The 15,407-nt window shown below is 41.0% G+C and overlaps 1 protein-coding gene across 1 annotated transcript in view; it reads right to left on the minus strand.

The window, feature by feature from the left end:
• The window catches only part of cps1 (carbamoyl-phosphate synthase 1, mitochondrial), a 45,072-nt gene that overhangs the window by 23,937 nt on the left and 5,728 nt on the right, over window positions 1-15,407 (minus strand). Inside the window, exons 7-21 of the mRNA XM_041263947.1 lie at window positions 13,045-13,134; window positions 12,665-12,793; window positions 11,613-11,719; window positions 10,835-10,976; window positions 10,550-10,627; window positions 10,169-10,267; window positions 9,987-10,082; window positions 9,486-9,675; window positions 9,150-9,307; window positions 6,788-6,916; window positions 6,272-6,416; window positions 3,997-4,207; window positions 3,374-3,572; window positions 2,869-3,045; window positions 1,631-1,749 (exon numbers count right to left, since the gene is read on the minus strand). Of these exons, the coding sequence (XP_041119881.1) occupies window positions 1,631-1,749; window positions 2,869-3,045; window positions 3,374-3,572; window positions 3,997-4,207; window positions 6,272-6,416; window positions 6,788-6,916; window positions 9,150-9,307; window positions 9,486-9,675; window positions 9,987-10,082; window positions 10,169-10,267; window positions 10,550-10,627; window positions 10,835-10,976; window positions 11,613-11,719; window positions 12,665-12,793; window positions 13,045-13,134 (2,069 nt within the window). The remainder of the gene's footprint in view (window positions 1-1,630; window positions 1,750-2,868; window positions 3,046-3,373; window positions 3,573-3,996; window positions 4,208-6,271; window positions 6,417-6,787; window positions 6,917-9,149; window positions 9,308-9,485; window positions 9,676-9,986; window positions 10,083-10,168; window positions 10,268-10,549; window positions 10,628-10,834; window positions 10,977-11,612; window positions 11,720-12,664; window positions 12,794-13,044; window positions 13,135-15,407) is intronic.

Genomic DNA, 15,407 nt, shown 5'->3' on the forward strand with positions numbered 1-15,407 from the left:
TGCCATCTTCTGGCCTTGTAGGGTTACTACAGGTCATCTCCACAATGCAAGGAAATTAGATTCAATAAAAACAGAAAAGTACTGCTTAGCTGCATTCGTTCATTAGATGAATTGCTTGCTGAAAAGTCATTTGAACTCGACCTTATTTTACGCTTATTTACAGTGGCTGCCAAAGCCAGCTACAAAAATGGCAAAACATGGTACCGTGCTCGCTGTGATACACAGTTCAGTTAACCTACCCTGCATCTCATGCATGTTAGAGGCTGTTATCTAACTAGAAACCTGTTTGTCACAAATTACTACTGAAATACAGTGTTTCACCAGCAGGTGTCACACACTGAAGCTCACACTGAGTTTAAGTAATTTTTAATACTGTACTGTGCGGTTGTGGTAACTGCTTGAATATGCTGAAGACGGCAGTATAATCAAGAAGTAGGAGGCTTGGTGGTTAAAAAAGGGGCTTCTACCGGAAGGTTCGAGGTTCAATCCCAGCTCAGCCACTGACTCACTGTGTGTGACCCTGAGCAAGTCACTTAATGAAGTAATTTACAAAAACTAGATGGTGAGTAAGTAGATTCAAGAAAATGCACCGAGTCCTTTTCTTCAATCAGTTGCCAGGTTTGTTGAGATATGCAGGGAGTCTGGTCCCAGGTACAGGACAAACAGAATACTCATCATTACAATGTTTGCATGACACTAAATACCCTTCTGTATAGATGGTCCACCTCCCCTTTCTCTGACACTTAACCAATGGTCAAGGTACAACACATTATTCTGTTAATTTAGTGTGTGTGTGTGTGTCTGTATGTATGTGTGTGTGTGTGTGTGTAGTCTAGTGTGACAACCTCTGAACTCAGTGCATTCTTCACACTCCTGGAGAAAAAAGGTCCATAAATCTGCCCCTTTGATCCCAGTGGCATTATCTCTTTCGATCTCTCTGAGAACCTCTGGGTCCAACGCCAGTCCCTGGGAGCCTTTTAGCCCCTTTATGCTTTGCATTCCAAAGTCTTACAGCCTGGCCCCTTCTGGTCCACAGCATTGTTATCTTTTTAGCTTGCAGTCAATGCTGGGCAAGAAACTTGTAGACGCAATGTCTCTATCAATTGTAAGCAGTACATGCAATTTGAACCAAACAGTCTGCTATCTGCAATATTAGTCTCTTTTCAGAAAAAAAACACCAGTATAGCTCTGCCAGTCTACATGCGTAGCAAACTGCTAATCAATTCTCAATCCATGTTTTCCAACACTTAATCTCCTTGTGCTCCGTCCTTTGGTTGAGACGTTAAACCGAGGTCCTATTGTAATTGACTCTGCAGCAACAGTTGTGATGCATAGATAACCCCCAAGTCTCTGTAAGTCACTCTGGATAAAAGCGTCTGCTAAATGACTAAATAATAATAATAATAATAATAATAATAATGTAAGCAATGATGAAAAGATGGATAAATGCTACATGCTACAACCCAAATTAAAATCGTTATGTTGATATTATATAAATGAATCACAGAGGTTGAGTCAGAGGGAGCTCTGGAGCTAGAGCATGCACGGGAAAAAATCCACCAGTAATTGTAACATAAGTTAGGCTAAAACATTCCCCAATAGTAGTAAAAAAATAAAAAGGTGTTGTTACCCTCTGAAGTGGCTCATGTGCTTCTCGAGAGCCACGATCCTGCGGAGTTTGTGCAGGAACCACTTGTCGATGGCTGTCAGGCTGTGAATCTGATCTACAGACATCCCGTTGTGTAGGGCCTGGAGGGGAGAACACAGAGCTTGGCAGGCAAAGATAGGGACTGAACACAGAGTCTAGTCTCCTGGGCTCCACAGCCACTGATATAAAAGCAGATAGAGACAGGAACAATTCAATTACAGTTCGATTACAGTAAATTGAAACAGCAATGCGTTTCAAGGGAATCAGTTAAACTTCAAAAGGTGAAGAATGGTGGTAGCGACCTCAACATGTCCTGAGGACTAAATAATATTTTGTCTACTGCAGTATTAGGTTCAAAGCTGCAGTTAGTGGCACACAAACAAGATTCAAAGGAAAAACAGTGGCAAGTGAAGACAGGCTTTGAAAAAGACTTGAAACATCTGTGCATTAGATTCCCATGGCGTTGCTGTCTGAGCCATTCCAGGTTTTCCCAGAAATCCTTATTTTTCAGTTACCTTTAAGAAAGGTGTGTGCTGGCTCTAATTAAGCTCATACTAAAAGGTGAAATGGCTCAAACTGCAATGCAATGTAAATGTTAAGTTATACCCTGAAAGTTACAATTTATTAATGAGCATTGAAAGTAATAGAATGTAGCAAATAAAAGGGTACTCAGATATACAGTAAATGAGAAGTTACTGTAGGAATTGATTATCCACATGTTAAATGAAACTTGACTATAAAAGCATCTGATGGGCGGGATTAGAATTATTTTTGAATCAAAGTTCTGTATCAATAAGAAATTTGGCCACTCCTAGCCTATGAGGAATCAACGTAGCCTGTGTTCCAATGACACACCCAACCAGCTTGGAATGACAACATGGATCCTGAGAACATTACAACAAAGCAATACTCCAGTAGCAATGCTACAAGGCTAAACTTGAAAGCTAATCTGTGCTTTATGAGATCTGGCTCAATGCTGCTAAATAAATCTGCCAGTGTCAAAAATGTACAGTGTCAGGCAATAGTCACCAAAACATTAACAATAAAAAAACATCAAAAGGCATTTTCAAGAACAGCAATAAATTAATTAATTAATTAAATAGGCTAATTATAAATCTAATGTATTGTAGCATTGTTATTGGACTTGGGCGAGGGCACAAGTGCCACTGGAATCAACATGGCATCCCAAATGGTCATCAAAGGCAAGGTGGTCGCAGTACCTTGGCGATGGAGAAGATGCGGGTGCTGGATGGCACTGCCAGCTCTTGCTCCAGGTCCTGCTTCTTTGCCCAGGGCTTCCTCATGGGCAGTCGGGGCATGAAGCCGTCCACCGAGGGATGGCACATACGTAGAGCCTTCTGAATGCTCTCCTCAAACGAACGGCCGACTGCCATCACCTAAAGACAGGAAGAGACACTTTCAAACCAACAAACAGGACTTTAAAAAAGCACCAGCAACCTTAAAATTAATTGAAAGAACTTGAATATTAATGCAACTCATTATATATTAACTTTAAGTCTTGCGGTAATCAATACACTGATAGCATTTACTTGTCTATGTATCCAAGTGCTTTTATTAATGATTCCCGAGCGTATGGTCCAGTCACCATTAGAAACGGTTTACTAGGCAATAGTGTAAAGTCATATCTTCAGAATAATACGAAAAACCAGTAGACACAAAGAGACCAAAAAGAAGTACACAACTGTGGCAGTGTGGACCGCCCACCTCGCCCACGCTCTTCATGGCGCTGCCGATTTCCTGCGAGGTGCCCTGGAAGCGGTCGAGGTCCCAGCGAGGGATCTTGGTGACAATGTAGTCCAGGCTGGGCTCGAAGCAAGCCGTTGTCTTCCCGGACACGACATTCTTGATGTCGGGCAGGGGGATGCCCAGAGCCAGCTTGGCAGCCACAAAGGCCAGCGGATACCTGCGAGGAGAGAACACAGACAGGAGCAGAGAGAGATACAAAGGGACAGGGACAGAGATCAGGCTTTCATTGAAATAGGGTTTAAAATGTTTAGGCGTTGGATTCGGAGCAGAATTTGGCCGAACAAACATTGCAGATATGTTAGTCATTAAAAGATACATAATAAATAACACTGCAGATTTAATGTACGTTTACAATCTGTGTGTGTAAGATAGACATAAATTATCTACCTTTTTAATAATCCTTTTTAGTTACTCCAAGCCGTACATTCTTGTACAATAAGATGCCTTTAATTTCAAAGTCCGAAATGGTTTAAAAACAAACTTATATTTGAGTGCTGTGTTGGGGGTAATTGGTTTCCTCATACCGTTGACTCTGGCAACAATGTATTTGCACAAACATGACACAGCCACAACTGCCTTACCCAGTGGCCTTGGAGGCGAGGGCGGAGCTCCGGGAGAGGCGGGCATTCACCTCAATGATGCAGTACTCCAGTGAGGTGGGGCAGAGGGCATACTGGATGTTACACTCCCCGACAATCCCGAGGTGGCGCACCACCTTGATGGCAGTTTCCCTCAGCATGTGGTACTCCTCGTTAGACAGGGTCTGGCTGGGGGCCACCACAATGGAATCCCCTGAGGAAAGAACCTAGGATTTAGCAAAAACAGAGGAGCGCTGCAACAGGCTAGCACTGTTTAAACATTAAACCACGAGGAAGGACAGGCTCTTGTACCTCATGTAGAATGCAAATGTCATAGGATAGAAAATGTGTTGATAATGTTAACCAGTTTGCAGGAAGTGACTTTGACATAAGGATAGTTGCTAAGGTAACTGATTGGAGAGATAAAGCAGGTGCAGAAATGTATTGGAAAGGAAAATATGGTTTGTTAGTGGGTGGTTGCACCTGAAAGGAATAACAGTTAAATAACTCATTTCTATTGATAATTAGTAAGATAACAAAAACAGACTGTTGTATGTTCTGAGCCTACTACAGTATAAATACCAGACATAGAGGCATACACAGACAAAGAAGCCTCTAATACCTCCAAGATCATTGTGGACAATTGATGTATCAGTTTGAGGGCTCTCTCCCAGGGGTTCAGGTAATCTGATCAATTGCAGATCTCTGTTAATACTAGTGGCACGTACTGTATCTAAACAATAACATTCAATGTATAATTGAATGTGGGTATTTGGAACTAATGAATGGTAAACATTTGTAAGAGGTTCGATTTCTTCTTAAAAATAATTATAACTTCAGGTAAAGTTAATCAAAAATAGTTTATTCAGGAAGCAAAATGCAAGCAGGAACAATGCAAATTAAAGGTGATTGTGACACAGACAGAATGATTCTTGGTGATAAATCTCCCTCCCGACCTGTGAGGTTGCAGTGTAAAGAGTGCCCGGGACTGGATGGTCTGACAATTCATTCCCAGGGTTAGGTGGAAGTCAGCCATCTAGAAAGGGGGTACACTGCGGTACAGTCATTGTTCCAGAGAGAAAGTGATGTGGCAACCACGGACTGGAGGAGAAACTGCTGCACTCGTTAACCAAGGTGGCGTGACTGAAGATACAAACAGGGGATGTGGCTAGGTGATCTGTTCCTTTATGGTTAAAAGAACGCTAAAGGACGAGCGAAATATAATTTTGAGTGTTTTGTTTGTTTTGTCAAAACACTCATCTATACACTTGCGCACTGCAAACCACTTTGCCACAGTGACACATCAGTGATCTCACATGCAAGTCTCAGTTGATGGTGTTCTGAGCTGGCATCAGTGTAGATGTTATTTACTTCTGAGCCAAGTTGAGCTTTTATGGCATCAGAGATGTTGTTGTTTTTTTCTGAGCCAGATAACAAGAAGTTACATTTAAGAACATTGCTATGAGCTTTGCTCAGTTCTCACAGGCAGCAAAGCACTATACCCACGCATCACAAGGTCGAACGACAAGGCTGGTGATTGCAAATTGCTGATGTGCACCAGCTATCTACAGCTTAATCGTAAGAGCTTATTAACCCTGCATTGATTAACAGCTTACATTAAACACAGGAAAATCACACAATGTTTACAGACAGTTTCAATGATTTCTCACTTCCTTCACCATTTAAATGGGAAGCATAAGTAACAGGTTGTATAATGAAAAGGAACAAAGGCTGATGAAACAATAGGAGCTTGTGCAATTTTAACTGGAACAATGTGTACACTGCCCCACACAAGGTGCGTGGTTATCAGAAAAAGCCTACGTGTTCCAATAGTGTGTTATTATGCATTCCGTGACATTTATCTAAAGTTATAGCGTGTTACTTTTAACAAAAGTAAATGGTTTTAGAACCCGTTTTAATTGGTTTGATTATGGTTTGTACATAGGCTCCAAACAGCTTATTAAACAGAAACAAAGATTTTATCATCTGTCCCAAGGTCACAGCTGCACTCGGAGCTTTGAAAAGCCAGTCACTCCAACATGGGTGTATTTCGGGCCACATGCCAAGCTAAAGAGCTACAAGAATATACATAGGCAAATATCTTTACACATTGTTAATTTAAAATCTGGTGTGGTCTCATCCTTACAGCGTAACAAAGTAGTTAATTCCACGCTATCATAATTCACAAATATTACACTAACAGTGTCTATATTGCGTTTATGGTATTGTACTGTTCTGCGTCTCTTCCAGTTCGCATGTCCGCATGGTAGGGGTTTACCTGTGTGAATGCCCAGCGGGTCGAAGTTTTCCATGTTGCAGACGGTGACACAGTTATCAGCGATGTCCCTCACCACCTCGTACTCCACCTCCTTCCAGCCCAGCAGGGACTTCTCTACCAGAATCTGAGTGGACATCGCCAGGGCCTGTGGAGGGAGCAGGCATGGCTAACCAAGCTAAACTCCAACTCAAGGGTCCACAAATAAAATGGAACAGCGTAATTAAACCATAAATATAAAAATGAATTGTTCCCAAGTTGAATGTACTTCATATCTTTGGCCAATTTAGAACAGGTGGGCCCTCGGGTAAGAAGTCACCGTATCATGCCTGAAGATGGGTTAGAGGGGTTGTAGCTCATCTTGGTAGAAATTTTGCCAGATATCAATTCCCTTCTGACTGTGGAGGTCTGTCAAAAGGATCCCACCCACGTGTTGTACAGGATCTGTCAGTCAGGGCAGTCAGTGTTGTACAGGATCTGTCAGTCAGGGCAGTCAGTGCCTTCCATGCAAACTCATACCTTCTTGGCAGTTTCCAGAAGCTTGTCTTTGGTAGCACACAGACCCGACCCCAGACCACCCAGAGCGTAGGCGGATCTCAGCATCACAGGGTACCCAATCTGATCAGCGGCTTGCAGGGCATCTGCCACCTACACAATACACAAACACACGAATAACAGGGAGGAGACAGGAAGAACTCCTCCATAACCTCCTTACACCTGAAAGAACCCAGGAGACAAACAGACAGACAACAGACAGACGGACAGGCAGGCAGACCGGCAGACAGACATTTGCAGGAGTCAAAACATTGGTCTATGAGAAGCTCGGATAAAAAATATAAAACAATCTTGTACTTTTGCTAGATCATGCTTTAAATAAGTCATCCTGAAATACAGCTTGCGATTATTTGACTAGGCAATGCAAAATATAGGATATGCATAGGGAACATACAAAGAAAATGCATTTTAGACAAATACTAGTCAGGGATTTATCTGAATGAAGAGCCCAGATAAAAAGAGGTACTGAAAACTGAGTGTGAGGTATTGTTCATAAACAGCGTCTCTGTGAAGAAGCATACATTTGAACAAGTGTTGAGCAGTGCCTCAGAAACACTCGCTGATACGAGATACCACCATTAATATTGCTGATCGAGAGCCACCTCATTCATTCCAAGAAAATGAAAGCTGAATGAAAAAACACGCATTACCTTGAAATATCCTTCATTAGTTCAGCAGTGAAAACTTAATTGGCTAAAAATAGCACTTCTGAGTTAAGGGGTGAAGCATCGCATTATCACCGACAGAAATTCGTAGTTAATATGCTTCACATCCCTAAATCTAGACTTTTAACGCAGAATTATCTCCTCTCTGAATCAAATCAATCCTTCAATTCCACGGTGTCAGAAGTAACGTTTAAAACAATCAATTATAAAGTTTTATCTTGAAATACTGTTCCAAGTTTTTGTGACGGTTTTAAAAAAAAAATCAAGACTATGGAATTAAAGCAAGAATACGTGTTCTGTGAGACTTATAAATTACTGTAAGTGAAACAGATGTATTTAAGGGATTGCACTAAGGAAAGACACATAACAGACTTAAGCGTGCACTCGTTCACTGTATTCTGATCATCGTCACTCTGTTAATAAATGTATATTATTAATGCACAGAAATATAACTGTCAGATGTGCAAGACGTTGTTGAACAATAGGCTTTAGTAAATAAAATGTTACATTCCTGTAATGTGCCAACATTAGCTGGACCACTTAAAAACTATTTCGCAGCTTATTTGATATGTGTTACACACACGGTGCGTTTAAATCAATGTGGGTTTTATTTCGCAGGGAGATTCAGGACTCTCATCAGGCTCATGTTTTCCTCATAGCTCTCAGACAGGGTTGCCAACAGGCTCCAGAATCTCAGGACACTAAGGCAGGTCAGGTTTTTTTTTGCTCACCTCTCTAAATTGCAATGTGTTTGACGTGTAAAGTGAGTGTGCACTGTTTGATCAGTTTAGTAAATGTATTTAATTGTTTAATTGTGGTGGCGATTCTAGTCTGAGAGCCTCGTAACAACGTTAATCGTATTGCTTGAATTTTTTTTATACAGTAAACAATAGATAACTTTGCACACACCTGCACTCTTTCATTTAACCTTGTGACAGCAAGTAAAGCTATTTGTTTAATATAGTATTGTTTAACATAGTCCCACCCAGTCAAAGACTCAAAAAGCCAATCAGCTGCTGTTTAGGTCTGATTGATGGAAACGATCCTGTGATGTGTGTGCTTTTGGTGACAACAAAGTAAAACAATTAAATTAATTTAGCGATAGTTTGCACAATTCACACTTACTTTACTGAATACATTGCAGTTTAGAGAGGTGAGTTACAAAAACTGGCTTTCCTTAGTGTCCCGAGATTATAGAGCCTGTTGGCAACCCTACTCTCAGATCAGGTGACACATGTTGAAACGTCATTAAAGAAACTAGTGGGTTATGGCAAAGATGCAGCTCTTTCTTGTAAGGGTAAAGTAAACAGTTCTATATTTTGACGTTTCTATTGTGGGGGGAGTGGGCTAGCGGTAAATTGTGTAAGTTTCAAACTGAAATCTTATTCAGGGATATATTTCCATTCAGTAATATACTATGAATTAAAAGGCTCAAAACAATAGATTATGCGTATCCCTTGTTAGTAGCTGCCAGTCTGTTTTTCATTCAACAGTTTCCTTCAGTTTTTCTTGACAGTTTTTGTAGATTCGGTATTCGGTTTGGTATTTGGCCAAATCTTTTGAGTTTGGATTCAGTATTCGGCCGAATCTCAAACTTGGAATCGGTTAATCCCCAGTCTTTAATAACAGTTAGGTCCTGACCATCAACTGCTACTTCTTACCGACTTCACAGCGAAACTGGGGGCAATTTTCTCATCAATCTCCATGAGTTTGTCTGAGAACAGCTGCCTGTCCTCTGTGGCCATGATGGATTCCACAGGGGTCCCCAGGACCTTCACGCCGTACTTCTTCAGCACCCCACTCTGGAACAGCGCCACCCCTGGAAGGAGTGGGAAGCACAGGCAGTCAGCTACACAACCCCAAATACCACCCATAGTCAGACAGTTAAAGAGTGGGACCTCTCAACTTCGTTTTATCTCCCCCAAACTCACAGTTTTTGGTCATAGTTTATTATTATTTAGATAATGCTTCTGGAGAAGCATGGAGAGGCAGCTCACCACAGTTGAGAGCAGTCTGGCCGCCCATGGACAGCAGTATCCCATCAGGCTTTTCAGTCTTGATGACCTCTGTGACGAACTCTGGCGTGACAGGAAGGAAGTAGACAGAGTCCGCCTGCTTGAGCCCCACCTCGTTGGTCTGAACGGACGCTATGTTGGGATTCATCAGAATCGTGTTCAGATTCTCTTCCTACAGTATAATAAAATAATGCACATGTAGAATGGCACTATAATAAACCGTCCTTGAGCTTGTGTACATTGAAGATGTGTTCTGTTCCAGTGATGGGGGGTTACAGGTCATGGCTTGTAGAAGGTCTCCTCAACAGTTGAAGTAAGCAAGCCTTTCTTGAAATGCATTCCACTGATTAGCAGACAACTGGCTTTGTTCTGCTACATCAGAATTTGAAATCAGAACCCAGAGCACAAAAAAGGATTCCTTTACATATTTATAATCAAGTGCTGATGATTTTATTATTCAATCAAGTGTGCTATTGCACCTACCTTCAGTGCTTTAACAGCTTGGGAACCAGAGTAATCAAACTCGCCAGCCTGACCGATTGACAGCCCCCCTGAGCCGAGTACCAGAACCTTTGACACCTATGAGGAGCCACAAGAATATCTGTGAGTAGACGTTTGTTTTGTCTCTACAACACCACCACCACCACCCATACTGGCTCGCATACCTGGACCCGCTTTGGCAAGGGGAATTTCTTGGGCATTACGGCCGCAATGCTTGTCTCTTTACCGTTCTTTATCAGGGAAAGGAACGCATCAAACAGGAACTGGAATAAAGACAAGGGATCTTAGAATGGGAAATACAAGCCAATGCCCCCTACTCCCAAACGCATACACACTACATTAAATTACAAATCTTTCAGCAATCAAAGATAACCCTGTTCAAAACTGCAGAGTGCATTGGTAGTGCTTGAACTCCAGTCATGACAGCAGGCAGGTAACAGTAGGAGGTGAGGGAGGGATTGTGTGCTGCAAGTAAGCATTTTGCATGAACCTCTCATAGCTCACAGCTCTGAACCGATTGCATCCAAAACGCCTGCTGATCTTACCTCTGTGTCTGTGGGACCTCCCTTGGCTTCAGGGTGGAACTGAGCAGTAAAGATAGGTTTGGAGTTGTGCATTATTCCCTGCAAGAGAGGAGAAAAACAAACATCCAAACTGAAGAGAAGCACAGCTGCTCACTAGCACAAAGCTACTGGATGGGACTAGGACAGGCTGACTACGCCCAAACTGCAAATTCATTTGGACACCCTCACAAAAATTGTACTTTGTAACCAATCTTTAGCCCTATAGCTTTTTATCAGAAGCCTAAACAAACAGACTGGCCGCTGCACCTCGTTGGTGTTGTCGTTGGCATTGATGAACAGAGGACTCCACCCCAGAGGCAGGGACTTGCTGTCTATCCCGAAGCCATGGTTCTGAGCTGTGATGAAGGCCTGGTCATTCAACAGGTTAACCACAGGCTGGTTCTGTCCTCTGTAAAAAATTAAAAAATTTAAAAAAATGTACCATTGTACATGTGATGGGACGTGCAATAAGAAAATATCAAAAACTTGATCATTTAAACAAGAGACATTTCAAAGAAAATGCCACTGGTTTATAGGTGTGGTTCAGTGGCCTTCAACAACACATGCTGCACAGAAAACCTTATATCAAAACACCTTATCTCAACACATACAGAGATGCCAAGCATTGAAACCGTTTTCTTTGTAGTCCTAGACTCCGATACCCTTGAGAAGAAATGTTTGTACAAGTGTTCATATAAGGACTCAAGCCCTCAAGATAAAGCGTGTGGCTGTGTGCAATCTATGGATCAATATAATTCAGGGGTGGAAATAAGCCTCCTATTGTATTGGTTTTAATACAGCCTTGATTAGCCCCAGTATATCGGTAACAATCTCAGATGATTCTTATTGAACTAACAGTAAACCCAGGAACGCATCAAACTACTATGCTTATTTCCATCCCTGTAATTAAACATCAGGCACCCTGTTCATTAGAATTTGAGAATTCTGTTCTGCCTGCCGATTGGCCAAGACTGGCATCGCAGCATCCATCATGTGCACCCTCCTACAAGCCAATCATATAAGCGCAAAGAATAATTCTACTCACCTGTTCCCCATAGGCAGCTTGTAGGACTTGGCTCCAGCCGCCAGTGCCGTGATTTGGTTTCCCATGCAGATACCGAAAACAGGCTCAGTGCGGTCGCTCTCTAGCACCTACACAATGTAGAGAGAATGAGAGAGAATGAGTTGGTATCCCAATTTAAATACTTTCAAATAAACAAATACATACATACATACAATACAATACATTCTCCACCCATCATGTAGAAACATTCACACTGTATTTCATATTTTAGAAATATATTGACAGCGTAAAAACTATGATCGACTGTGCAGCTGTATGTGGGCAGCGTATGCTGTTAAAATGTTTTATTGCCAGAAAAAAGGGGCAATAAAATGAGCAGAACTGACCTCCCCTGACCTGGTGCAGTTAAGAGTTGTCTGGTCAAAACATTGCTGATGCACAGGGATAAGCCAGCAACTATACTTTGCAAGCAAAGCGGTGTGGAGACTGCGTAAAACAGCAGGCAGTAGGAGGCGCACTGGAGAAGCAACAAAAAACTGGTAACTGGTATCACTGCTTAATTTCTGTTAATAACTAGTGGCTTCATTACTGTATATAATGGCAATGATTAAGCTGTAAAAGTATGACTTGATTATATGAATGAATAAAGGAAACTTGTTGAATTCTGCTTCAGACCTTGTTGTGAGTGCTCTTTCATACAGAGAAATACATAAATTAAAACAGTACCAAAGTTGCAAGAGCAGAGGAGAGGTAAACAGGAGCAATTCTCCACTATATTTGGTTTTAGTATTAGTCATTTATAAAGGGTGTTCATCTTTAATACTCTGTCCTGATCATGCTGGATGATGTAGCCAATGGGCACCCATCCAACCACACATCATATTTCAATTAATTGGGTCTTGAATGAACATTACGTGCTAAATGTAATCATTTTCCTTTCTTTGCCTAACATCACAATTGCGGCCCGTTAGATTATTTTATTTCCCCCCCACCCAGAAAAATGTATTTTAACACAAGCAGCTTCAGAAGAAAGACGAATTCAAGCAGAGTTTTGCTTGACGAGCCTATGGTACCTTTCTGACGTTCTCAATGAGGGTGTGAGCCAGGGCAGGGTCACCGGGCCCGTTCGAGATGAACAGCCCATCGTACTCCATCCCCAGCAGGTCATGGTCCCAGGGCACCAAGTGGACTTCAGCACCGCGCTGAGAGACAGATGAAAGGACAGGTAAATAATACAGCTTACAAAAAGAAGAGCATAAACTTCACCGATACAATGAGAACAATGTTATCTTCACAACAGAGGAAATGTGTTGTATCCATAACTTAAAAAACAAATGTTACAGTGGTACTATAAATACAACTCTGAAAAACAGCGTGAATGTTGACAAGCCTTTGACAAGGTCTTGTAATCGAAACCTTGACAAAACATTACAAATGTTTTACTATTCCATACCTTAACCAAAAGCCTTATGATGTTGTGTTTGATCCCACAATCAACTGCAACAACTTTTACAGGATTCCCTTTGCCAAACACCTTCACTTCCTGCAGAATGAAAGGGAGTAACTCAGTTACAGGAGCTCTCTCAAACAGAGTCATAAAACGAACAGACATTACCTCTTGTATTCCATTCACCCACCTACTGTACTTATTCCTATTTACAGCAATGTACTGGGAGACGTGTGCAGTAAGTGCCACACCAGTACAATACAATACTTATATTACAGCAGTTGCATTAAGTTTATCCCTTTGAGTAGTGTTCTAAAATGCACTGCCGGTCCTACGGGAGTGAGTTTTTTTTTGCACGCGCTTGATTATTACGAGTACAGTGTACAAACAAGCTGAAAGCTATATGTTTGTATGTATGTAATGAATATTGACGAAATACTGACAAATAATTTTTACCATAAATAAACCAAATAAATATACATTTTTATTTAGTCATAGGGTAAGGTTTTGACTAAAAAATAACATGTAGGCAATAAACTATAAACAATGGGGTGGAACAACCACAACAACACATCCTAACAAAAAAAGCATGACAGAGACATATAAATAAATCATATCCGGGTAAACAGGTTGTGTGGTTGGAGGGTGTGTCTAATGCTTGAACATATGATACTCCTTGAAGCATGGAGCAACGCACAGAGCTTGGCGTTGCCTCTTTGCTGTCACTTGATGTTGATGGTAAATATTCTTTGCTTATGTCTTCACTGACACACTCGCTAACATCAGATTCAGTGGAAGAACTGTATGTATTTCAAATCTGAATTCAGTATCATTATTAATACTTCTTTCTCATTGAGTGATTTTCGTCGGTTTACAAACAGTGCTGACATTTTTGTGACTGTGTTTATTATACGTAATTCAGTTTATATCTGGCAGAGGGCGCAAGACACCAATAAAAGGTGTTAAAGAAACCAAGTGTTACAATATTATGCGATCAGGAGTTTTGTAGGCTCAGTAATTCAAGTATAACACTAGAAGCCTCACGGCGATCATTTTAGCAGTTTTGGTTTTAAAATGTAATTCATTTTCTCCCGTCATGTAAAACATATGGGTCTGTGCGTTCATGTACCTTTCTTTCCGTATGTATTAAATATTCTCACAACGCATGAAACGGGGGAGTGCAGAAATAAAGGAGACATATTACATTATACCTAAAAGCCCCGGGGGCAGTCACATTGTCAGCCACACAGAAAACAATTGTATTTTGATTATACTTTATTATTTGTATTTACCAGTCCACAATGTATTTAGCTGTAATCAGATTAGTCTCTACTCTCTGCCTGAGTGAATGACTAACAGTCTATTGTTTTCAATCTGCCTTTTGAAGGGTGGGGTCTGCTTGCCAGCTGCGCTGCAAGTCAGTCGATTAGCATCGGGACTAGTGAAAATAAATACCAGAGACCGTGGAGGTTTACTACGCAACAAAACATGGAGTTGATGTTTTGGAACAGATGGCACGGAAGAGGCGCCAATGCCAGGCTGGCAAGTGCAATTAAAATAAAACTTCGGAAAGCTGTGCCCTGTACAGAAAGGCGGTGTGTGTTGATTGTGAACAGCCTTAGATTCAGGTAAAGGAATACCCTTTTGTCAAAAAAAGAAAAATAAATTAGGCTTTTTTTATAACTTCTTGTGCTGTGCGCTTCTGTAAAATGTTTTTTTCTCTAAGTTTATGTATCTACGTTGTTAAGTTGTTTTTGTTCAGATGATAATAAACCGACTGCTGTTGAAAAGTAAAAAATGTATTGCTATCGTTTTAGTTTTATAAATATGTACTGTATGTTATAAACATGTCTGTTCAGATGTTTATTTATTTACATTTTCTTGTTCTGATTTGTAAAATACACAGTGCCTACAGAAAGTCTACATCCCCTTGAACTTTTTGCACATTTTGTTGTGTCAGTTCCTCAGAGTTTCATACATTTAAATGAAGATTTTGTTCCACTTATCTACACACCATACTCCACAATGTTAAGGGGAAAAAAGTTTTTATTGACAAAATGTATATATTAAAAATACAAAACTGAAAGATTATAATTGGATAAGTCTCCACCCCCAAGTTAATACTTGGTGGAAGCACCTTTGGCAGCAATTACAGCTGTGAGTCTGTTGGGATAGGTCTCTACCAACTTTGCACACCAAGATTTGGCAATATCTGATCATTCTTCTTTACAAAACTGTCCAAGCTGTCAAGTTCCTTGGGGTGCGTTGATGGACAGCAATCTTCAAGTCATGCCACAAACTGTCGATTGGATTTAGGTCGGGGCTCTGACTGGGCCACTCAAGGACATTTACCTTTTTGTTCCTTACCC

Source organism: Polyodon spathula, chromosome 11 (genome assembly GCF_017654505.1).
Source record: "Polyodon spathula isolate WHYD16114869_AA chromosome 11, ASM1765450v1, whole genome shotgun sequence".
In the NCBI taxonomy this organism is placed as follows: domain Eukaryota; kingdom Metazoa; phylum Chordata; class Actinopteri; order Acipenseriformes; family Polyodontidae; genus Polyodon; species Polyodon spathula.